Below are 27,548 nucleotides of genomic sequence, written 5' to 3'. Positions count from 1 at the left end.
TCGGCCTAATTCTGCTCTCTGTGCATTATTTGGTGTTTTACGTTGTACACAGAGGATATTTTAGCAGAATTCTGCATGCAGAGTCTCAATTTCTTGTTTTCCCATTTTGTGAATTGTTGGTTGGCGAGCGGACCCCAGACCTCAGGGCAATGAGTTCTATAAATGATTCAAGTATTTTTAGCCAGATCCTAATTGGTACGTCAAATGTTATGTTCCTTTTGATGGTATAGAAGGTCCTTGCCTTGTCTCTCAGAACATTCACAGCTTCCCGTACCCCTTAATACATTCAACCTCTAGCTGCGTACCCCCTCTAGCACCAGAGTCATGCCACTCTCAAATGTTGTTTTTTTTGTAAGCCTGCAAACACACACTATACATTACATTTATTAAACATAAGAATGAGTGTGAGTTTTTCTCACAACCCGAATCGTGGGAAGTGACAAAGAGCTCTTATAGGACCAGGACACAAATAATAATATAATAATAATCAATCATTTAGCTCTTTATTTAACCATCTTACATATGAAACCTTATTTGTTCATCAAAGATTGGGAAATACTCACCACAGGTTACTGAGAAGGGTGTGCTTGAAAGGATGCACATAACTCTGCAATGTTGGGTTGTATTGGAGAGAGTCTCAGTCTTAAATAATCTTCCACACACAGTCTGTGTCTGTATTTAGTTTTCATGCTAGTGTGGGCCGAGAATTCACTCTCACATAGGTACTTGGTTGCAATGGGCATCAGTGTCTTAACAGCGCGATTTGCCAAGGCAGGATACTCTGAGCACAGCCCAATCCAGAAATCTGGCACTGGCTTCTGATTAAATAACATTTTCACAGAACCGCTTGATGCAATTTCGATGAGGCTCTCTTGTTCAGATATCGGTAAGTGGACTGGAGTCAGGGCATGAAAGGGATAACGAATCCAGTTGTTTGTGTCATCCGTTTCGGGAAAGTACCTGCGTAATTGCTCAACCAACTCACTCAGGAGCTTCACTATATCACATTTGACATTGTCGGTAAGGTTGAGTTCATTTGCACACAAACAATCATACAATGATGGAAAGACCTGTGTGTTGTCCTTGTTAATGCAGACAGAAAAGAGCTCAAACTTCTTAATTATAGCCTCAATTTTGTCCCGCACATTGAATATAGTTGCGGAGAGTCACTGTAATCCTAGATTCAGATCATTCAGGCTAGAAAAAACATCACCCAGATAGGCCAGTCGTGTGAGAAACTCGTCATCATGCAAACAGTCAGACAAGTGAAAATTATGGTCAGTAAAGAAAAGTTTAACTTTAAAAACGTGTCAATACTTTGCCCCTTGAAAAGCAGCCCACTTCTGTATGTTGTAAAAGCGTTACATGGTCACTACCCATATCATTGCATAATGCAGAAAATCCAAAACGTCGTTCAAGCTGTCAGGCATTCCCTTGGCAAGTGGTGTCGGGAGCAACTGCTTGCACACATGTTACCACTCCACTATGTCTCCCTGTCATGGCTTTTGCACCATCAGTGCAGATACCAACACATCTTGACCAAAGTCCATTTGATGTCACAAAGCTGTCCAGTACTTTAAAAATATCCTCTCATGATGTCCTGGTTTCCAGTGGATTGCAGAAGAGGATGTCTTCCTTAATTGACCCCCCATAAACGTAATGGACATATACCAGGAGCTGTGCCAGGCCCGCCACGTTGACTCATCCAGCTGTCACACATAGAATTCACTGGCTTGTATGCGAAGCAGTAATTGTTTCAAAACATCTCCTGCCATGTCACTGATGCGTCATGAAACAGTGTTGTTTGATGAAGGACTTGTCGGGAAAGGTTTTTTGGGCCTTTTTCCCGAGGATTGTCCCAACCATATCCACAGCATCAGGAAGAATTAAGTCCTCCACAATAGTATTGGGCTTGCCTGTCCTAGCCACTCTGTAGCTCACCATATAAGACGCTTCTAGCCCCTTCTTATTAATGGTATCTGTTGCTTTTATACATGTCTTACTACTCGAAAGTTGTCTTTATTCTCGCTCAAAAAACTCCTGTGGCTTATTTTTCAAATTGTCATGTTTCTTTTTTAAATGTCTGCGCAAGAGTGAAGGTTTCCTGTGAGAGAGTAACGGTTAATGTGATTGGATGTTCATTATTCATTCATTATTTGACTTGGCTACCTGTATTTGACATTGTGTTGTTATTTCGTTGAACACTAGAAAAAATACTCACCCAAATGTATAGCCCCGTTGGAAAATATAAATGTACTGTTTGAAAATATTTTATTTTATTTTTTAAAATGTGAATCACATTTTTATTTGGCGTACCCCTAATGGCATTGCGCGTGCCTCAGTTTGGGAATACCTGCTCCAGGGCAAAGGTGTCTAGGTGGAATTTGTATTTGTGGTCCTGACAGCTGGACCTTTTTTTCTAACAACATTATTTTAGTCTTTCTCTCTCTCTCTCTCTCTCTTTCCTATCTTTCTCTCATATCTCTCGTCTCTCTCTATAGGGTGAATGCTGAGCCATGCTCCCCACCTAGACCCCCCCTCACCCCTACCTTATCTTCAGGATCAACAGTACTATTCCCCCCTCCCAGACCTGCCCTCTCCTCAGGACCACCCCTGATGGCTCCTCCAACTCTCCCCTCCAAACCCTCCCCACCCCCTGACCCAACTCCCCTGACCCAACTGACCCAACTCCACCTGTCTGCCTGGACTCCTCCCCCCTCCTCCCTTCACCCCTCATACCCTCCTCACCCTCCTCACCTACACCGCCCCTCCATTCAGCTTCTGAACCACTCCCTTCTCAAATTGACTTGGCCGTTGATGCCACTGACGGAACTGATGTCCCCAATGCTGCTGTCCCTAAGGAATGTACTCTCCCCTTATCCAGACCCCTAGTCCTTGATGTCCCGGATATCTCTACTTCCACCCTTGTCACATCACTACCCCCTCAAGTCTTAGAGACATCCACTCCCCCACTCCCCACACCTCTGTTACCTGATGTCCCAGAGACATCTACTCCTCCCCTCCCCACACCAGTACCCCCTCAAGTCTCAGAGCCCTCTACACCCCACCTTCCTGACATCCTGGATGTCTCTGCTCCTCCCCTCCCCTTACATATGTCCTCTTCAGTCCCAGAGCTCTCCTCTTCAGAACTAACCCTACCAGAACCTTCATCTCAGCCGGTCCCAAAGCCCTCATCTATGCTCATCTCTTCTCCCACTGTAACTCCCATCTCAAAACCCTCCTCACTTCCTATCTCTTCTCCCCACGTACCTCCTATAGCAAAACGCCCTCTGTCCACTCCCCCCATTCCTCCTCTCTCAAAACCCTCCTCACTTCCTATCTCTTCTTCCCACGTACCTCCTATAGCAAAACCCCCTCTGTCCACTCCCCCCATTCATCCTCTCTCAAAACCCTCCGTACCTCCGTCTCCCCGTGTTCCTCCTTTCTCAAAGATCTCCTCACCACCTCTTCCTAGACCCCCAGCACCTCGGAAACTCTCTGGTCCACCCCAGCCGAGACCCCCATACCTTCCCCTCACTCGAAAGCCAAACCCTCCTCTCCAGCTCTCCCCAGACCCCCACTTCCATCCATGAAGTCCTCCTCTCCCCCTCTACCCTCCCCACTAGTCCCTCTAGCTCCCAAGCCCGCCCCAGCTTCATCTCCAACCCAAGCCACAGCCCCACGACCTAGCATCAGTATCCTGGAGAAACTGATCAAAACTTGCCCGGTGTGGTTGCAGCTGGGTATGGCCCAGGAGAGGACCACACTCATGCTGAAGAAAGAAATCCCTGGGGTGAACTAACATGTTCTTTACATAAACACATAGGCACATGATGTATCTGTGGTCGACTGTGGTCGACTGTTCTGCAGCCGAACAACTGTGATGTAGCTGTACAAATCGTTCACACACTCATTCATTGGTCACATACTCATCAAAAATGCTTACAAAACACATGTAGGGGCAGCCATCTTTGAAAAATGTCCTCATGTATATTTGTTGTATGATAATAGATATTAAAAGCATTACTTTGTGTACCAACAGATATTTTTAGTGCGTAAAAGCCACGACCAGAAATCCATGGTGCTGTCAGTATGTGTATCTGACAAGCAGGAGGAGCTTCAGGTCCAGGACATTCTGATTAAGGAGGAGAAGTCACGTGAGTATCCTAACCAGAGAAGGTCTATATAGGGTTAGGATATATCTAGGCTTGTAACTGGATCTATCCTAACCCTAAGCCTCAACAGTCTCCCACTGAAATGTCTGTGTCCTGTCCTCAGACCCTGGTGAACAGTCTGTGGTAAAAAGGTATTGGGACTATCTGTGTTACAGCCATCGGTCCTGCTACGCCATCCATCAATCCACACACAGAACACATGATGCTAGCCCATCCATCAATCCACACACAGAACACATGATGCTAGCCCATCCATCACACCACACACAGAACACATGATGCTAGTCCAGCCATCACAAAACTCACAGAACACATGATGCTAGTCCATCCATCACACCACACACAGAACACATGATGCTAGCCCATCCATCAAACCACACACAGAACACATGATGCTAGCCCATCCATCACACCACACACAGAACACATGATGCTAGTCCATCCATCACACCACACACAGAACACATGATGCTAGTCCATCCATCAAACCACACACAGAACACATGATGCTAGTCCATCCATCAAACCACACACAGAACACATGATGCTAGTCCATCCATCACAACACACACAGAACACATGATGCTAGCCCATCCATCTACACTCACAGAACACATGATGCTAGCCCATCCATCACACCACACACAGAACACATGATGCTAGCCCATCCATCACACCACACACAGAACACATGAGGCTATCCCATCTATCCACACACCTTGAACACATGATGCTAGCCCATCCATCACACCATACACAGAACACATGATGCTAGCCCATCCATCAAACCACACACAGAACACATGATGCTAGCCCATCCATCACACCACACACAGAACACATGAGGCTATCCCATCTATCCACATACCTTGAACACATGATGCTAGCCCATCCATCACACCATACACAGAACACATGATGCTAGCCCATCCATCACACAACACACAGAACACATGATGCTAGCCCATCCATCACACAACACACAGAACACATGATGCTAGTCCATCCATCAAACCACACACAGAACACATGATGCTAGCCCATCCATCACACCACACACAGAACACATGATGCTAGCCCATCCATCAAACCACACACAGAACACATGATGCTAGCCCATCCATCACACCACACACAGAACACATGATGCTAGTCCATCCATCACACCACACACAGAACACATGATGCTAGCCCATCCATCAAACCACACACAGAACACATGATGCTAGCCCATCCATCACACCACACACAGAACACATGATGCTAGTCCATCCATCACACCACACACAGAACACATGATGCTAGCCCATCCATCTACACTCACAGAACACATGATGCTAGCCCATCCATCACACCACACACAGAACACATGATGCTAGCCCATCCATCACACCACACACAGAACACATGAGGCTATCCCATCTATCCACACACCTTGAACACATGATGCTAGTCCATCCATCACACCATACACAGAACACATGATGCTAGCCCATCCATCACACCACACACAGAACACATGATGGTAGTCCATCCATCAAACCACACACAGAACACATGATGCTAGCCCATCCATCACACCACACACAGAACACATGATGCTAGCCCATCCATCACACAACATACAGAACACATGATGCTAGTCCATCCATCAAACCACACACAGAACACATGATGCTAGCCCATCCATCACACCACACACAGAACACATGATGCTAGCCCATCCATCAAACCACACACAGAACACATGATGCTAGCCCATCCATCACACCACACACAGAACACATGATGCTAGTCCATCCATCAAACGACACACAGAACTCATGATGCTAGCCCATCCATCACACCACACACAGAACACATGATGCTAGCCCATCCATCACACCACACACAGAACACATGATGCTACCCGAACCACCAATCCACACACACAGAACACATGATGCTGAACCACCAATCCACACACACAGAACACGTGATGCTACTCCATCCACCAATCCACACACAGAACACATGATGCTAGCCCATCCATCACACCACACACAGAACACATGATGCTAGCCCATCCATCAAACCACACACAGAACACATGATGCTACCCCAACCACCAATCCACACACACAGAACACGTGATGCTACTCCATCCACCAATCCACACACAGAACACATGATGCTAGCCCATCCATCACACCACACACAGAACACATGATGCTAGCCCATCCATCACACCACACACAGAACACATGATGCTAGCCCATCCATCACACCACACACAGAACACATGATGCTAGCCCATTCTTCACACCACACACAGAACACATGATGCTAGTCCATCCATCAAACCACACACAGAACACATGATGCTAGCCCATCCATCCACACACACAGAACACATGATGCTAGTCCATCCATCAAACCACACACAGAACACATGATGCTAGTCCATCCATCAAACCACACACAGAACACATGATGCTAGTCCATCCATCACAACACACACAGAACACATGATGCTAGCCCATCCATCTACACACACAGAACACATGATGCTAGCCCATCCATCACACCACACACAGAACACATGATGCTAGCCCATCCATCACACCACACACAGAACACATGAGGCTATCCCATCTATCCACACACCTTGAACACATGATGCTAGCCCATCCATCACACCACACACAGAACACATGATGCTAGCCCATCCATCACACCACACACAGAACACATGATGCTAGTCCATCCATCAAACCACACACAGAACACATGATGCTAGACCATCCATCACACAACACACAGAACACATGATGCTAGTCCATCCATCAAACCACACACAGAACACATGATGCTAGCCCATCCATCACACCACACACAGAACACATGATGCTAGCCCATCCATCAAACCACACACAGAACACATGATGCTAGCCCATCCATCACACCACACACAGAACACATGATGCTAGTCCATCCATCAAACGACACACAGAACTCATGATGCTAGCCCATCCATCACACCACACACAGAACACATGATGCTAGCCCATCCATCACACCACACACAGAACACATGATGCTACCCGAACCACCAATCCACACTCACAGAACACATGATGCTACCCGAACCACCAATCCACACACACAGAACACGTGATGCTACTCCATCCACCAATCCACACACAGAACACATGATGCTAGCCCATCCATCACACCACACACAGAACACATGATGCTAGCCCATCCATCACACCACACACAGAACACATGATGCTAGCCCATCCATCACACCACACACAGAACACATGATGCTAGCCCATTCTTCACACCACACACAGAACACATGATGCTAGTCCATCCATCAAACCACACACAGAACACATGATGCTAGCCCATCCATCTACACCCACAGAACACATGAAGCCCATCCATCCAAACACACAGAACACATGATGCTAGTTCATCCATCACAACACACACAGAACACATGATGCTAGCCCATCCATCTACACTCACAGAACACATGATGCTAGCCCATCCATCACACCACACACAGAACACATGATGCTAGCCCATCCATCACACCACACACAGAACACATGAGGCTATCCCATCTATCCACACACCTTGAACACATGATGCTAGCCCATCCATCACACCCTACACAGAACACATGATGCTAGCCCATCCATCAAACCACACACAGAACACATGATGCTAGTCCATCCATCAAACCACACACAGAACACATGATGCTAGTCCATCCATCACAACACACACAGAACACATGATGCTAGCCCATCCATCTACACTCACAGAACACATGATGCTAGCCCATCCATCACACCACACACAGAACACATGATGCTAGCCCATCCATCCACCACACACAGAACACATGAGGCTATCCCATCTATCCACACACCTTGAACACATGATGCCCATCCATCACACCCTACACAGAACACATGATGCTAGCCCATCCATCACACCACACACAGAACACATGATGCTAGTCCATCCATCAAACTACACACAGAACACATGATGCTAGCCCATCCATCACACCACACATAGAACACATGATGCTAGCCCATCCATCACACCACACACAGAACACATGATGCTAGCCCATTCTTCACACCACACACAGAACACATGATGCTAGTCCATCCATCAAACCACACACAGAACACATGATGCTAGCCCATCCATCCACACACACAGAACACATGATGCTAGTCCATCCATCAAACCACACACAGAACACATGATGCTAGTCCATCCATCAAACCACACACAGAACACATGATGCTAGTCCATCCATCACAACACACACAGAACACATGAAGCCCATCCATCTACACACACAGAACACATGATGCTAGCCCATCCATCACACCACACACAGAACACATGATGCTAGCCCATCCATCACACCACACACAGAACACATGAGGCTATCCCATCTATCCACACACCTTGAACACATGATGCTAGCCCATCCATCACACCACACACAGAACACATGATGCTAGCCCATCCATCACACCACACACAGAACACATGATGCTAGTCCATCCATCACACCACACACAGAACACATGATGCTAGACCATCCATCACACAACACACAGAACACATGATGCTAGTCCATCCATCAAACCACACACAGAACACATGATGCTAGCCCATCCATCACACCACACACAGAACACATGATGCTAGCCCATCCATCAAACCACACACAGAACACATGATGCTAGCCCATCCATCACACACACACAGAACACATGATGCTAGTCCATCCATCAAACGACACACAGAACTCATGATGCTAGCCCATCCATCACACCACACACAGAACACATGATGCTAGCCCATCCATCACACCACACACAGAACACATGATGCTACCCGAACCACCAATCCACACTCACAGAACACATGATGCTACCCGAACCACCAATCCACACACACAGAACACGTGATGCTACTCCATCCACCAATCCACACACAGAACACATGATGCTAGCCCATCCATCACACCACACACAGAACACATGATGCTAGCCCATCCATCACACCACACACAGAACACATGATGCTAGCCCATCCATCACACCACACACAGAACACATGATGCTAGCCCATTCTTCACACCACACACAGAACACATGATGCTAGTCCATCCATCAAACCACACACAGAACACATGATGCTAGCCCATCCATCTACACACACAGAACACATGATGCTAGCCCATCCATCCAAACACACAGAACACATGATGCTAGTCCATCCATCACAACACACACAGAACACATGATGCTAGCCCATCCATCTACACTCACAGAACACATGATGCTAGCCCATCCATCACACCACACACAGAACACATGATGCTAGCCCATCCATCACACCACACACAGAACACATGAGGCTATCCCATCTATCCACACACCTTGAACACATGATGCTAGCCCATCCATCACACCCTACACAGAACACATGATGCTAGCCCATCCATCAAACCACACACAGAACACATGATGCTAGTCCATCCATCAAACCACACACAGAACACATGATGCTAGTCCATCCATCACAACACACACAGAACACATGATGCTAGCCCATCCATCTACACTCACAGAACACATGATGCTAGCCCATCCATCACACCACACACAGAACACATGATGCTAGCCCATCCATCACACCACACACAGAACACATGAGGCTATCCCATCTATCCACACACCTTGAACACATGATGCTAGCCCATCCATCACACCCTACACAGAACACATGATGCTAGCCCATCCATCACACCACACACAGAACACATGATGCTAGTCCATCCATCAAACTACACACAGAACACATGATGCTAGCCCATCCATCACACCACACATAGAACACATGATGCTAGCCCATCCATCACACAACACACAGAACACATGATGCTAGTCCATCCATCAAACCACACACAGAACACATGATACTAGCCCATCCATCACACCACACACAGAACACATGATGCTAGCCCATCCATCACACCACACACAGAACACATGAGGCTATCCCATCTATCCACACACCTTGAACACATGATGCTAGCCCATCCATCACACCCTACACAGAACACATGATGCTAGCCCATCCATCACACCACACACAGAACACATGATGCTAGTCCATCCATCAAACCACACACAGAACACATGATGCTAGCCCATCCATCACACCACACATAGAACACATGATGCTAGCCCATCCATCACACAACACACAGAACACATGATGCTAGTCCATCCATCAAACCACACACAGAACACATGATACTAGCCCATCCATCACACCACACACAGAACACATGATGCTAGCCCATCCATCAAACCACACACAGAACACATGATGCTAGCCCATCCATCACACCACACACAGAACACATGATGCTAGTCCATCCATCACACCACACACAGAACACATGATGCTAGCCCATCCATCAAACCACACACAGAACACATGATGCTAGCCCATCCATCACACCACACACAGAACACATGATGCTAGTCCATCCATCACACCACACACAGAACACATGATGCTAGTCCATCCATCAAACCACACACAGAACACATGCTGCTAGTCCATCCATCAAACCACACACAGAACACATGATGCTAGTCCATCCATCAAACCACACACAGAACACATGATGCTAGTCCATCCATCACAACACACACAGAACACATGATGCTAGCCCATCCATCTACACTCACAGAACACATGATGCTAGCCCATCCATCACACCACACACAGAACACATGATGCTAGCCCATCCATCACACCACACACAGAACACATGAGGCTATCCCATCTATCCACACACCTTGAACACATGATGCTAGCCCATCCATCACACCCTACACAGAACACATGATGCTAGCCCATCCATCACACCACACACAGAACACATGATGCTAGTCCATCCATCAAACCACACACAGAACACATGATGCTAGCCCATCCATCACACCACACATAGAACACATGATGCTAGCCCATCCATCACACAACACACAGAACACATGATGCTAGTCCATCCATCAAACCACACACAGAACACATGATACTAGCCCATCCATCACACCACACACAGAACACATGATGCTAGCCCATCCATCAAACCACACACAGAACACATGATGCTAGCCCATCCATCACACCACACACAGAACACATGATGCTAGTCCATCCATCACACCACACACAGAACACATGATGCTAGCCCATCCATCAAACCACACACAGAACACATGATGCTAGCCCATCCATCACACCACACACAGAACACATGATGCTAGTCCATCCATCACACCACACACAGAACACATGATGCTAGTCCATCCATCAAACCACACACAGAACACATGCTGCTAGTCCATCCATCAAACCACACACAGAACACATGATGCTAGTCCATCCATCACAACACACACAGAACACATGATGCTAGCCCATCCATCTACACTCACAGAACACATGATGCTAGCCCATCCATCACACCACACACAGAACACATGATGCTAGCCCATCCATCACACCACACACAGAACACATGAGGCTATCCCATCTATCCACACACCTTGAACACATGATGCTAGCCCATCCATCACACCATACACAGAACACATGATGCTAGCCCATCCATCACACCACACACAGAACACATGATGCTAGTCCATCCATCAAACCACACACAGAACACATGATGCTAGCCCATCCATCACACCACACACAGAACACATGATGCTAGCCCATCCATCACACAACACACAGAACACATGATGCTAGTCCATCCATCAAACCACACACAGAACACATGATGCTAGCCCATCCATCACACCACACACAGAACACATGATGCTAGCCCATCCATCAAACCACACACAGAACACATGATGCTAGCCCATCCATCACACCACACACAGAACACATGATGCTAGTCCATCCATCAAACCACACACAGAACACATGATGCTAGCCCATCCATCACACCACACACAGAACACATGATGCTAGCCCATCCATCACACCACACACAGAACACATGATGCTACCCGAACCACCAATCCACACACACAGAACACATGATGCTACCCGAACCACCAATCCACACACACAGAACACGTGATGCTACTCCATCCACCAATCCACACACAGAACACATGATGCTAGCCCATCCATCACACCACACACAGAACACATGATGCTAGCCCATCCATCAAACCACACACAGAACACATGATGCTACCCCAACCACCAATCCACACACACAGAACACGTGATGCTACTCCATCCACCAATCCACACACAGAACACATGATGCTAGCCCATCCATCACACCACACACAGAACACATGATGCTAGCCCATCCATCACACCACACACAGAACACATGATGCTAGCCCATCCATCACACCACACACAGAACACATGATGCTAGCCCATTCTTCGCACCACACACAGAACACATGATGCTAGTCCATCCATCAAACCACACACAGAACACATGATGCTAGCCCATCCATCCACACACACAGAACACATGATGCTAGCCCATCCATCAAACCAAACACAGAACACATGATGCTAGCCCATCCATCACACCACACACAGAACACATGATGCTAGCCCATCCATCTACACACACAGAACACATGATGCTAGCCCATCCATCCAAACACACAGAACACATGATGCTAGCCCATCCATCCAAACACACAGAACACATGATGCTAGCCCATCCATCCACACACACAGAACACATGATGCTAGCCCATCCATCACACCACACACAGAACCCATGATGCTAGCCCATCCATCCACACACACAGAACACATGATGCTAGCCCATCCATCACACCACACACAGAACACATGATTTCAGCCCATCCATCCACACACACAGAACACATGATGCTAGTCCATCTATCCACACAGCTGCTCTATGTGACAAGCTCTATGTGTAACTCCTGTGGGGGAGAAGGGTGGGTGAGGGTGCTGTGTGACCACAGGCTTCCAGTCCTACAGGACTTCCTGCTACTTTGAGCTCACCAGGCCCTGGTCGCAGCATAGGGATGTGTGTGTGTGTGTGTGTGTGTGTGTGTGTGTGTGTGTGTGTGTGTGTGTGTGAGAGAGAATCTGTTGAAAAGTATGTTTGCAGTTTCATCTCTTGAATCATTTGTGTAACCTCTCGGTCCCAATCTATCTCTACTGCATGACTAAGAGGTCATTCTGATGTAGAATGTCAGTATTCATATAATTTTGTGTTATAACACCCTCTCCCTCCTCCACCAGTGATGTACCTGGAAGGGTCTGTTCTGGTCTTTGACAACATCTTCAAACTCATGGCCTTCTACTGTGTCAGCCGGTAAGACAAGACCATCCTGCAGATCCTACAGGTGTAGGATCTTCATTTGAGCCAGTTTGATACAGCAGGAAAATAATCCTGCAGCAACAGCAAGTGTGAATTATTATGTGATTATTCATGGGCATTTTAGTAGGGGTTGATACATTTTTCTTAACCTGTTGCTCCTACCCTCTACTTTTCTGAACATTTTGTTAAAAATCGCGCAACATTTCAGCGCCCTGCTACTCATGCCAGGAATATAGTACGTTCATATGGTTAGAATGTGTGGATAGGAAACACTCGGACGTTTTTAAAACTGGTTAAATCACGACTGTGGCTATAACATAACGTGCGTTACATCGGAAAGCGCAGGAAAACCTGATCACAGAAAATGGAAATAAATATCCTTGCGCCACTTCCAGCAATTGTTCACAGTGAGCCGAATTAGATAAGACCGAGGATTCAACTCCCACAGCATCCCCATGTTGTCTAGAGTCTTGTGAATTGAATCATCTTTGATTCTTGGTTGAACCGAATCAGGGGAACCACTTACCTCCAGTCTCCGCCCAGATCATTTGGAAGAGCTCTCTCGTGAAATTTTTTCCAAGACGATAGCTAATGATTTTTACATCGCCTCCTGATGATTTTTATCGCTTATTAACGTTTACTAATACCTAAAGTAGCATTACAAACGTATTTCGAAGTGTTTTGTGAAAGTTTATCGTCTACTTTTTGAATTTTAAAAAATGACGTTACGTTGTGAAATCGCTGTTTTTTTCGTTTATCACACAGTCTACATATAACGATATCTTGGCTTTATATGGCCCGATTTAATCGAAATAAAGACCCAATAGTGTTTATGGGACATCTAGGAGTGCCAACAAAGAAGATGGTGAAAGGTAATGACTGTTTTCTATTTTATTGTGCGGTTTGTGTAACGCCGAAATGCTAATTATTTTGTTTACGTCCCCTGCTGTGCTTTTGTGTTGTACATTTAAGTCATTTAGCAGACGCTCTTATCCAGTGTATTGTAGTGTATTGGTGCATGCTATAAGATAATAGCTTCTCATGCTGTCGCCGAAAAGCATTTTAAAAATCTGACTCGTTGCCTGGATTCACAACGAGTGTAGCTTTAATTCGATACCCTGCATGTGTATTTTAATGAACGTTTGAGTTTTAACTAATACTATTAGCATTTAGCGTAGCGCATTTGCAGTGATTATTCATGGGCATTTTAGTAGGGGTTGATACATTTTTCTTAAGGAAAAATAAAGCCTGAAATTTCGAAGTGGAAATTAGAAACTTTAGAATCCTTCTTCACCCTCAAATACACTACAAGTTTTAAATGCCCTGAATTACAGGAACCTTCTCCTGCAACAGGCCGATCAAATGAAGATCCTACATCTCGCCCTTGAAAATATTTTTTATAATAAATTAATAATGATGTGATTAATTATCTTCTAGGGATATTCTACCCTTCACCCTGAGGTTGCCTCAGGTCATCGTCCAGGCAACCAAGTACGAAGACATAGAGATGATATCGACATTAGGCTCAGGTAGGTAGTGGGACACTCTGAACACCTCTGTAGCATGCCATTATATCACTTTTAGGCAAAGTTGACTAGAGTAAGACCCTGTGAGTGAAATGGAGGTGAAGTGTCTCAACAGTGTGAGTGAGTGTGTGGACACGCACAAGTACAGTGTGTGTGTGTGTGTGTGTGTGTGTGTGTGTGTGTGTGTGTGTGTGTGTGTGTGTGTGTGTGTGTGTGTGTGTGTGTGTGTGTGTGTGTGTGTGTGTGTGTGTGTGTGTCGTTGTGTGTGTGTGTGCGTGCTATATGGGCTAGCTTCCTCCTTTAATAGCTATGAAACAAAACCCTCCCAATTAGTCATAGAACAAAGATCCATTTATAGTCTAATGTATTTAGTTCCTCTCTGCATTGTGAATACTGATCGCTCATCATCAACCAGTTGTCTTTGATAAAGCTTGTTATTTTGTGAAAATAAAAGTATAATTATCTGACGATAATAGTGTCAGAGTTCAGCCCTAGTGATGGTAGACTGGTTGCCCTTTCTGATGGTAGACTGGTAACTCTTCCTGATGGTAGACTGGTAACTCTTCCTGATAGTAGACTGGTAACTCTTCCTGATGGTAGACTGGTAACTCTTCCTGATGGTAGACTGGTAACTCTTCCTGATGGTAGACTGGTAACTCTTCCTGATGGTAGACTGGTAACTCTTTCTGATGGTAGACTGGTAACTCTTTCTGATGGTAGACTGGGAACTCTTCCTGATGGTAGACTGGTAGCTCTTTCTGATGGTAGACTGGGAACTCTTCCTGATGGTAGACTGGTAACTCTTCCTGATGGTAGACTGGTAACTCTTCCTGATGGTGAACTGGTAACTCTTCCTGATGGTAGACTGGTAACTCTTCCTGATGGTAGACTGGTAACTCTTCCTGATGGTAGACTGGTAACTCTTCCTGATGGTGAACTGGTAACTCTTCCTGATGGTAGACTGGTAACTCTTCCTGATGGTAGACTGGTAACTCTTCCTGATGGTAGACTGGTAACTCTTCCAGATCGTAGACTGGTAACTCTTCCTGATGGTAGACTGGTAACTCTTCCTGATGGTAGACTGGTAACTATTTCCGATGGTGAACTGGTAACTCTTTCTTTCTCAACTCTATGAAAAGATTGCCAGCACACAGAAATAAAGCATTACTTTGAAATGTTCTCAGTAATCACAATGACCTATTTCTTTCTCCTTGCAGATTTCTGGGGTTCTCAGCTTCACAGCTCCTCAGAAATGGTCAAACGTGATGACCAGGGTCAGGGCCACAGCAGTTCATCCTGTGAGATCCAGCTGTCCACCGGGAATAGTAATGACCGTCTGTGGTACATCAACCCCATCTTCATCGAGGAGTACTGCAGCAGCCTGGAGGCCTCCACCCTCGTCCCAGCTCCCATCCACAGGAGCCAGAGTCTGAACATCCCAGGCCCGGGGCAGGTGCAGGTACCCCCCAAGTTCAAACGGCCCCCACCCAGGCCCCCAAATGTCCCAGAGGGCTTGATTCTGTCACAGTCGGCTAAGCAGGGTGCCAGAGGGGAAAGTGTCTCCCCCAGGTCTCCACCCCCACCGCGAACAGTAATAGTCAAGGCAGCAGGTCAGAAAGCGGAAGGAAACAGCAGCAAATACACTGAGGAGGGAGAAGGAGCTGCTTCTCAACTCATCTCGGAGAAAGAGGTGTCAGTTACTGTTACTGACTCAGTAGCAGCTACTCAGCCTCTACAGCCACTGTCACCGCACAGAGCAACAGCAGGACAGAAACACCCAGCACCCCGACCACCCCCACACAGGATACCACTCGTACCCCTTCGGCGGAAACCCTCAGAGAACCGTCCCTCAATCCCGGGACAGGAGGGCGGTGTTGGTCCAGTGCCTGTTGCTTCACTGGTCTGCATCGATGACACCACTAACATGGCAGAGGAGAAGTTAGGAGTGGAATCTCATGCCGGTGAGACAGAGACACTGCAGAACAAAGGGACATCAGGGGCTTCAAACATTAGTGAGGTTGTTACCGTGGCTATAGCCCCGCGGACGAAGAGGGCCTCACATCCAGTCCCGCCTCCCAGGAAGAAGAAACCCTCTCAGTTCACTCCCACCACACCTCTCTCCCGAAACGTGATAAGCGGAGGACTTCTGTCAATCAATTCATCATCGGATACCCCCCAGAATTCCAGCACCCCCTCGCCTGCCTCGAGGCCCACCTCCATCCCAGTGGGGGAGGCCAGGGGGACAGATGTGTCCTTGTACTCCCCTGATGGGGAAGCTGTCTTCCCTGCCCTGGAACATGACTCCTACTCTACCAGCAGTACAGAGGAGGAGGCTGACACTGTGGCCAGCGGGGCTGTAAGGACCGGTGGGACCAACAACACCAAGGTTCATATATCTTTCATTGATTTATTTCACCTTTATTTCACCAGGAAGTCCCCTTGACTTCCCATTTAACATTTTTATGAACTGTATAACTAACATCATACAGTAACCTAACTAAAAGCTTCATTTCTGTACCTATTCAATTGCTGCTGTGACTTTGTTACTGTATGTGAATCTGTATGACATTTTCCTGTAACATAATCAAAATAAAACACTTATCATTAAAAATCAATAATAACCTCCAGGTGTTGATGAAGAGGACGCCTACCATCATGCTGGACCGAGCCAAGCTCCGCCTCTCCAGCGTGTTCACTAACTTCATGAACACCGACCACAAGCTCCAGAAGAGAATCCTAGAGCTGTTCAGGGATGGGAGCTCCTACTTTGGCACCCTGGTGAAGGACTACAGGTAGAAGATCCGTTCAACACTGATGTTTCAGAATCGCAGAGTTGATGGTTGCTAGGGCTGATTAGGGCCACGCATATTTTGACTCACAACTGAATCTTGTTCATATCTCTGTCTAATGGAAAATGTCATTTACATTTGTTCAATGTCCCTAATTTTGTAATCGATGTGGACACCCTTGATGTACTAATCAATGAATGTATCTGACCCCAGGGTGTATATCCTGGAGACCATGGGGAAGCACAGCTCCAGCACTGAGCTGCTGCAGGAGATCAGGCAGATGATGACCCAGCTAAAGAGTTACCTCATCCAGAGCACTGAGCTACAGAATCTACTGGAGCCCAACATCTACACAGAGGACAAATTGGGTGAGATATACAGTCTAATTAGAGACTAGATACAGTAACATAGTCTAGCAGTTGTAATCTTAGAGTTAGTGCAGTTAGTAGAGCACAGCGTTGCAATGGAAGGATTCTGGGTTCGATTCCCTGGGCATGCTTAATTCTCCTTGACATACTCAACATGCATCTGTCAATACACAGCGTTAGACACACAATTTTCAAGACTCTTTACACACTCAAAATACTGAGTTCCTTTTGCTCTTTATTTTGAGACCCCCCCCCCCCCCATTTTATTTGTCTGATACAGTTTCTACTTGGCCGTGGCTATGTAAATAACTTACTAATAGTAAAAATACATTCCATTATCAGACTCTTTTATCCAAAGATACTTACAGTCACGTGTAACGTACACATTAACACTGTCTTTCACATGAATGCTTCAGTTCTCACTAATCTTCAAATGAACATGCGTAACATATTCAGTGTCCAACATCACATTTGGCAAAGAGGATGTTCCCCTTATTTACTGTCAAACAGGAGACAGTTGTTTAATCACAGTCTTCGCTGTGTGTATTGGAAATGAGACTTTCTAGTGACACCTGTGAAATTGCAACAGGGACAGACAACATAGTTGTTTATGAGGGTTGTCACTGTTAACATTTGATGGTTGTGTTTAATATCAGACTTATTTGGCCTCCACTGTGAATGCAGGTTTTCTTGCATATAAATGCAGTATATATGCAAGTGAGGATAATATTCTTACTGAATTAATAAGCCGACATACACTACATGACCAAAAGTATGTGGACACCTGCTCGTCGAACATCTCATTCCAATATCATGGGCATTAATATGGAGTTGGTCCCCCCTTTGCTGCTACAACAGCCTCTCTTCTGGGAAGGCTTTTCATTAGATGTTTGCTGTGGGGACTTGCTTCTATTCAGCCACAAGAGCATCAGTGAGGTCGGGCACATTGATGCTGGGCGATCAGGCCTGCCTCGCAGTCGGCGTTCCAAATCATCCCAAAGGTGAGGTAAGGGCTCTGTGCAGGCCAGTCAAGTTCTTCCAGATCGATCTCGGCAAACAATTTCTGTACGGACCTCGCTTTGTGCACGAGGGCATTGTCATGCTGAAACAGGAAAGGGTCTTCCCCAAACTGTTGCCACAAAGTTGGAAGCACAGAATCGTCTAGAATGTCATTGTGTGCTCTAGCGTCAAGATTTCCCTTCACTGGAACTAAGGGGCTTGAACCATCAAAAACTCCAGACCATCCTTCTCCACCAACCTCTACAGTTGGCGCTACGCATTCGGGCAGGTAGCATTCTCCTTGCCTCCGCCAAACCCAGATTAGTCTGTCGGACTGCCAGATGGTGAAACATGATTCATCACTCCAGAGAACACACTGTTCTCACACTGCTCCAGAGTCCAATGGCACCGAGCTTTACACCACTCCAGCCGACGCTTGGCATTGCGCATGGTGATCTTAGGCTTGTGTGCGGCTGCTTAGCCATGAAAACCCATTTCATGATGCTCCCGACGAACAGTTATTGTGCTGACGTTGCTTCCAGTGGTAGTTTTGAACTCGGTAGTGAGTGTTGCAACTGAAGATTTTTATGCGTTTCAGCACTCAATGGTCCCGTTCTGTTAGCTTGTGTTAGCTTGTGTGGCCTACCATAACAGCACTTACAGTTGACTGGGGCAGCTCTAGCATGGCAGAAATGTGCATGGCTGTGTACACCTGTCAACAACGGGTGTGGCTGAAATAGCCAAATCCCCTCATTTGAAGAGTTGTCCACATGCTTTTGTATATATAGTGTATATATAGTGTATATATAGTGTATATATAGTGTAGCGGGCTGTGGTGGATTGAGACACACACCATGCAAACAACTCTCTAGATTAAAGATAAACTCCACCCAAAAACGATATTTCGATAGTTGTTTCATTAGTTCATTGTTGACAGAGTCCCAAATGTATGCTTGTCAGCAATCAAGTTTTCAAGATATGTAACTTTGAAAATACAGAAATCATCCCTGCATGATGCATTTTGCATCATTTGATGGGGATTATTTTTATTACGTTACTTAGATGGCCGCACGGCGTCAATAGACTCTGGATTATTATCAACTGGGTGGTTTGAGCCCTGAATGCTGATTGGCTGACAGCCGTGGTATATCAGACCATATGACAAAACATTTATTTTTACTGCTCTAATTACATTGGTAACCAGTTTATAATAGCAATAAGGCATCTCTGGGGTTTTTGGTATATGGCCAATATTCCACGGCTAAGTGCGGTGTCCAGGTGCCACGTCGTGCCTAAGAACGTCCCTTAGTTGTGGTATATTGGCCATATACCACACCCCCTTGGGCCTTACTGCTTAAATATAATAACTTATTTTTCCTCCAACGTGAATGCTGAATGTCAGTTTTTTTTTACACAGTGTACGTGTAAATACTGTATATATTCAAGTGGGGATAATATTCAGACTAAATGAATAAACATTTGGTTATCTTTTGTCCATAAAGAACTATAACTGCAGGCAGAAATGCATTAGTCAGAGTGAGTAGAGTAGACAGGGAATCTATGATCAAGTCAAATCAATACGTAGCTGCCTGCAACAAGCTCTCTTCTCAACTAGAAACTGATTTCTAACCCGTGTGTTTTGTCTTGTTCCTCTCCAGAGGTGATTATTGAGGCTGTCCTGTGTAAGGCTATGCTGAAGCCTCTGAGGGAGGCTGTGTATTCAGGCCTGAAAGACATCCACGCCAGGGACGGCTGTCTGAAGAGACTGAGGGAGAACCAGAGTGTCGTCCTGGGTACCACCACCACAGAACTGGGGATCACCACCAGCGTCCCAGAGAACCCTGTCATGGAGAAGGTAGACAGTAATGGGCTGCATCTGAAATGGTACCTTAATGGTTCCTATGTAGTGCTTTACTGTTGACCGGGGCACTCCCGTCAGGAATTAACAAACTACATCTTTCCATCCATCCGTCCGTCCATCTATCTTAGATCCAGCTGAAGTTGATGACCCTCCACCAGGAATACTCCCCTCAGAAGAAGATTGATCTGCTCCTTAAGACCTGCAAGATCATCTATGAGTCCATGTCTATAGGCTGTCCATGTGAGGAGCTGTCTTTGTTGCTGGGCAGAGTTTGGTGGTTGAATTCTAATGTTGTTTGTTAGCATAAGAGTAGTCTCACGATGCCATCCTCCCCAGTCTCCACTATCTCCAAACAAAAGTCAGGAAGCATGAAAATCAGGGCTAGTTTACGAGCACAGATTGACTTTGATAATGATTGATTATTACTGCCGGACGACACCAGTGTCTATAAATACCTGACTGAGAGGGGAGATTGAAGTTGATGTTGATTGATCATTACTGCCTCACAAATACCTGACTGTCAGGTGAACTGACTAAGATGGTGGTTGACGTTTCCAGCAGGGAGAGCCTATGGTGCAGATGACTTCCTCCCGGTGCTGATGTACGTCCTGGCCAGGAGCAACATGGCCTTCCTGCTACTGGATGTAGAGTATATGATGGAGCTGATGGACCCTGCACTGCAGCTAGGAGAGGGTAGGGACAAACTAAATTCGATCCACGCACACACAAGTAAACACACACACATACAAACACACACATAACAGCACTGACGCACACATAGTACCAATGTTATATGCAGTGTATATGCCTCATAATGATGACTATCTTGTGTGTGTCACCAGGCTCCTACTACCTGACGACTACGTATGGAGTGTTGGAGCACATAAAGAACTATGAGAAGCAGGTGGTGACACGGCAGCTCAGTCTGGAGATCCAGAACTCTATCCACCGCTGGGAGAAGAGACGCACCCTGAACAAAGCCAGCGTGTCACGTTCATGTGTTCAGGTCAGTACCACTAGGGTAGCACACACAGAGGGTTAGGGTTAGGTATAAGGGTTAGGGATAAGGGTTGGGGTTAAGGCTAGAGTTAGGATTAGGGTTAGGGATAAGGGTTGGGTTTAAGGACAGAGTTAGGATTAGGGTTAGGGATAAGGGTTAGGGATATGGGTGAGGGAGAAGGGTTAGGGATAAGGGTTAAGGATAAGGGTTAGGGTTAGGGATAAGGGTTAACGATAAAGATTAAGGGTTAAGGTTTAAGGGTTAAGGGTTAGGGATAAGGTTTAAGGGTTAAGGGTTAAAGCTAGGTTAGGGTTAGGGTTAAGGCTAGGTTAGGGATATAGCTAGAGCTGGGGTTAGGGTTAAAGTTAGGGTTATGGTTAAGGCTAGGGTTAAGGGTTAGGGTTAGGTTAGGGATATAGCTAGAGCTATGGTTAGGGTTAGGGTTTGTGTTAGGGATATAGCTAGAGCTATGGTTAGGGTTAGGGTTAGGGTTAGAAAGGAGACCCCCGTGAACTAGGCCCAGTAGTCCAGTCAGGCTGGACTCAGAGTAATAAAATATAAAATGTCACTGCAGTATTTTGATATTTGATCATTATGACTATATCAGTATTCTTTGAAATTGTATTGTCATTATGTTGACAATAAAACAAATTGTCATATGATATTTCATGTCCTCTTTCTGCGCTGTCCCGTTGTAGGACTTCATCAACGTGTCATTCCTGGAGGCGGGGTGCAACACTAAGACCCTGAGGGTCCGCCCCAACACCACAGCTCAGGACCTGTGTGCCCAGTGTGCTGACAAGTTTGAGGTGGCAGAGCCAGAGTCCTACAGGTACAATCTCCTGCCGTTGTGCCCTTGAATAAGGCACTTAACCACTCCAAAACGTCTCTCTCCATCCAGGGGCGTTGCTCCGTGGCTGATCCTGTGCATGCCAATATGTTTATGCTGACCCTGTCTCACAAAATGAAAATAAAGTATTTATTGCATTCTATTCTATTGTGTTCTAATGTATTCCATTCTATTCTGTTAAATTACATTATATTCTATTTTGTTCTGTTATATTCTGTTGTATTCTATTCCGTTGTATTCTATTTTATTCTGTTCTATTATATTCTGTTGTATTATGTTGTATTCTATTGTATTCTATTCAATTCTATTCAATTTGATTATGTTCTATTATATCCTGTTCTGTTCTATTCTGTTCTATTATGTTCACTTCTGTTCTATCATATTATATTCTGTTCTGTTCCATTCTGTTCTGTTGTATTATGTTGTATTGTGTTGTGTTCTATTCTATTCCATTCTATTATGTTCTGTTCTATTATGTTCTGCCTATTCTGTTAATTACTGTTCTATTCTGTTTTATTCTATTCTGTTATATTGCTCTATTATATTCTGTTCTATTCTGTTCTATCATATTATGCTGTATTCTGTTCTGTTCTATTCTGTTCTGTTCTATTCTATTATGTTGTATTCTGTTATGTTCTGTTCTATTCTAATCTGTTCTGTTCTGTTTTATTCTGCTCTGTTCAATTCAATTCTGTTCTATTCTATTTTACAGCCTGAGTGTGCTGGTGGAGGGCCACCACCAACTCCTGGCCCCTGAGGAGTTCCCCCTCCCCATCAAGTCCAGTCTCCACCACAGTCAGCCCCTCAAGGAGTACTGCTTTGTCTACCGGCCTGGAAGGACAGAGTCAGAAGGACAGGAGGCAGAATCCCAGGAGGCAGAATCCCAGGAGGCAGAATCCCAGGAGGCAGAAGGACAGGAGGCAGAAGGACAGGAGGCAGAAGGACAGAAGGTGGAGAGCAAGGAGCCAGCTCCCGCAGCCGAGCCAGAGCCTGAGAAGGAGGAGAGTCTGATCGAGATATGATGAGATCAGTGTGCGGGTGCGTGGGTGTGTGCGTGCGTACATGCATGTGTGGGACAAAGGATCAAGGAGCTGCTCAAGTGAATACAATGGCTTCTGCCTCAATCATTATAGCCATTTTAAATGAGATATTGTTTTTTGCCTTATACACAACCATATAGACAATGTTTAGGTCTGCCCTTGACAACGTGGATACATTCTGAAAGAAGAGAACCTCCATCATCTCCTCACCTTGATCTTCAGGTCTAAATATCAAATCACACAACAGGAGACTCAAGTTTACTTTAGCTTCCATACAGATGTGCTCTATCTTAATTTGATCTGTGTCTCACAGCAGGACAATAATCCTGCAGCAACAGGAAATGTGAATTATTATGTGTATTATAATTAATGGATATTTTTGTAGAAAAGTGACACACTTTTCATTAGGGAAAATCAAGTCTAAAATGTTTAGTGGAAATTACAAACTTTGAAAAAAATTGAATACACTACAAGTTTGCATTTCCTGCTGCGCAGGAACAACAGAATGATCAAATTAAGAGAGTACATCTGTATGGCTTCTATTGTAAGTCATAAGACCTACCACTGTCAACTCATGTCGGACTGGTTCATACTTCAGACTTTGAATATCATACAGGGGATCCACACAAGATCACTTCAGCTTTTATATTACTTCTATGAGAACTAGCGCTGTGAGTCCTGCTTCCTCTTTCTGCAAAGTTGGCCAAAGCTACAGAGATAAAGAGGATATCGTCCTCCTCTAGTTTGAAAGGGCATAATAGGCTGTATAATTAAACTGTAATGGATCCGGATAAGGAGTCTCTGCCTGCATCCCAAATGGCACATTATTCCCTATGTAGTGCACTACTTTTGACCAGGGCCCATAGTCTGGTCAAAAGTAATGCACTATGTAGGGAATAGGGTGTTATTTAGGACACAGTCCATGTATCCTGTCCGGACGGTGTTCATTTTCATATTTAACAGATTTGCTTCTGCCACAGTTCAGATAGACAATCAGCTGTTCATTGGTTTTGTTAATCGAATTTAGCATGACAATATCCTTGCCAATAATTATGTCACTGGGTTTATATGTTCAAGAAAGACTCTGCGACTCTCTGTACTGTAAATCCATTTTTGCTGTGCTGGTTTGTATACTCTTGTAGCTGTGCTGTGGCCACATTACATTGGTGTCCTGTAAGAACCTTTGAAGTCTCATTCTAGAGGGGTTCTGCTACAATGCCATTCATTTTAAGTTCAAATCCAAGTCTACCAGGCACTGATGGTGTACAGCTGTAATTACATTATATAGCATTATGGCTTTGATACTTTTTTTCAGATTGATGAGTTGATTGTTTTGTTTTTAAAAGGTGAAATGTGAAATGGTTTATGTGGATGTATCAAGAGATGAAACCCTGTAAAACATTGTTTTTTTAATCATTTCATAAATTCCAATATTTCCCATTTTAAATATTTGGGAGTAAATATATTTCCTTTCTTTGTTAAAACCATTGCCAGAACTTTAACAGAACTCTAAAATCAATTCAATATGCCTCAGTAGATGAAATAATATCCCAGTTGCTTTAACCAGCAGAATATCTATTGTCAAAGTTAATATATTGCCACGGCCGAATTTCTATAGTTCAATGCTTCCCATGTCTCCCCCTTCTGGATATTGGGATACAGTTCATAGTGAGGTTATGAAATGTTTAGTATATGGCAAGTTATGGCAAAATTAACAAACTTGCAAAGAGGGAAAGACATAGGAGGACCCAAGTTTAAATTGTATTTCCAGGCACTAGCATTTTGCCCCATCCTATTTGTTTAGAAATGATTCTTTTGCCCCCTGGCTGAGTATAGAAATACATACTGTCCTGGAAGACCAATTCTTCACTAATATATCCCTTAAACCAGGGATCATCAACTAGACATCTGGATCTGGCTGAGTACAGAAATACATACTGCCCTGGAAGACCAATTCTTCACTAATATATCCCTTAAACCAGGGATCATCAACTAGACATCTGGATCTGGCTGAGTACAGAAATACATACTGCCCTGGAAGACCAATTATACTTCATTACCTTCATCATTTCCTCCCCTTTATATGGCACTCTCTTGTGTTCATTTACCAGTTGGTGTTATTCTTGTGTACCGGTGTGTAGCTACATGGAATTGTCTCGTTCATGGTTTTGTTGTTTTATTAAATGTTTCACCTGCACCCGCTTCCCCGACTCACAGCTCCATTATTACACGTATTCTACATGGTTTAGCGAATAAAACGTGGTAATTAACTACAATGACCATAATCCATTGCTGATCTACCTGTCCGGTCTGGCTTTCTTTTAGGCTGCTACGGAAGAGATAATGTGTGATCATGAGGGGATATAGAGAGCAAATGTTGCTAGGCTAGGTATCTCTCCCGAAAAATACATGATCAAAGGGGTTTATAGTTGGTATGCAACAATCATAAAAGTATGCCTTATTTACTTTGAAGAACTACAAAATATTGTTTTTGTCAGACAGCAGAGATGAGATTATGACTTGGAATTAAATAATAAAATCATTAAATAAAACAAATGCATAACACAACAACTACTGGTCTGACCGGTACTAGATGGGTATACCTACTGAGTGTATAGTAAGACAGAGAGGCGCTATTTTGCTCCCTTGGATTCTTTCTCTGGTGAGATAGTTTCAGCCACTTGCTAATTGTAAGACGGTGCCTACAGACCAGGAACCTCTGCTTGTATTTCTTACATTATTAGCCCAAGACATTTTTGCTGTTGTTGTGCTATTACATACAGCTGGAAATAACTTTTGGATATCAGAGCGGAGATAAGTCACCAGCATTACGACCAGGAATACAACTTTCCCCAATTGGATCCTTTGTCCGTACACCCCAGGACAAATTAACTTATCCCAGAGGCTTCTCCAAGTCACCGCCGGCAGAGAAGAGGTATTCGGAGTGGACTTCTAATCTGACTCAGGAGGCGGGCACACCATCCACCACTTCAGAGTAATGTTCAGTCTCTGGACAATAAAGTAGATGAGCTCAGGGCGAGGATCTCCTTTCAGAGAGACATCAGGGACTGTACCATACTCTGCTTCATGGAATAATGGTTCTCTCCGGATATACTGTCCCTGTCCATACAGCCAGCTGGGTTCTCAGTACATCATACAGACAGGAATAATGAAGGGAAGAAAGGCGGTGGTGTATGTTTCATTGTTAACTACTGTTGGTGTGATTGTGATAACATACAGAAACTCAAGTCCCTTTGTTCACCTGACGTAGAATACCTCACAATCAAATGCCGACCATATTATCTCCCAAGATAATTCTCTTCAGTTATTGTCACAGCCCCATATATCCCCCCTCAAACTCATACCACGACGGCCCTCAAGGAACTTCACTAGACTTTATACAAACTGTAAACCGTATATCCTGAGGCTGCATTTATTGTAGCTGGCAATTTTAACAAAGAAAATTTGAGGAAAAGGCTACCAAAATTCTAG

At 45.0% G+C, this 27,548-nt stretch overlaps 1 protein-coding gene across 1 annotated transcript; it reads left to right on the top strand.

Annotated features, from left to right (window-relative positions):
* Nucleotides 1-3,506: 3,506 nt before the first annotated feature.
* Nucleotides 3,507-26,258, top strand: rin3 (Ras and Rab interactor 3). Its single transcript, XM_029675881.2, has 13 exons — nucleotides 3,507-3,793; nucleotides 4,043-4,157; nucleotides 13,545-13,617; nucleotides 15,061-15,152; nucleotides 16,367-17,535; nucleotides 17,778-17,941; nucleotides 18,152-18,306; nucleotides 20,964-21,160; nucleotides 21,295-21,406; nucleotides 21,725-21,859; nucleotides 22,009-22,172; nucleotides 22,865-22,998; nucleotides 23,729-26,258. Exons 1-13 carry the CDS (start codon nucleotides 3,590-3,592, stop codon nucleotides 24,036-24,038), a joined length of 3,024 nt encoding a protein of 1,007 aa, XP_029531741.2. The 5' UTR covers nucleotides 3,507-3,589; the 3' UTR covers nucleotides 24,039-26,258.
* Nucleotides 26,259-27,548: the final 1,290 nt, after the last annotated feature.

The sequence above is a fragment of the Oncorhynchus nerka genome, linkage group LG12 (genome assembly GCF_034236695.1).
Source record: "Oncorhynchus nerka isolate Pitt River linkage group LG12, Oner_Uvic_2.0, whole genome shotgun sequence".
In the NCBI taxonomy this organism is placed as follows: domain Eukaryota; kingdom Metazoa; phylum Chordata; class Actinopteri; order Salmoniformes; family Salmonidae; genus Oncorhynchus; species Oncorhynchus nerka.
This window is presented reverse-complemented; position numbering and strand designations above follow the sequence as displayed.

Coding starts and splice junctions, on each gene's coding strand:
- rin3 (XM_029675881.2), top strand. CDS start 3,590: ATGAAGTCCTCCTCTCCCCCTCTACCCTCCCCACTAGTCCCTCTAGCT. Junction 15,153..16,366: donor GATATCGACATTAGGCTCAG/GTAGGTAGTGGG, acceptor TTCTCCTTGCAG/ATTTCTGGGGTTCTCAGCTT. Junction 21,161..21,294: donor AGAACCCTGTCATGGAGAAG/GTAGACAGTAAT, acceptor CATCTATCTTAG/ATCCAGCTGAAGTTGATGAC.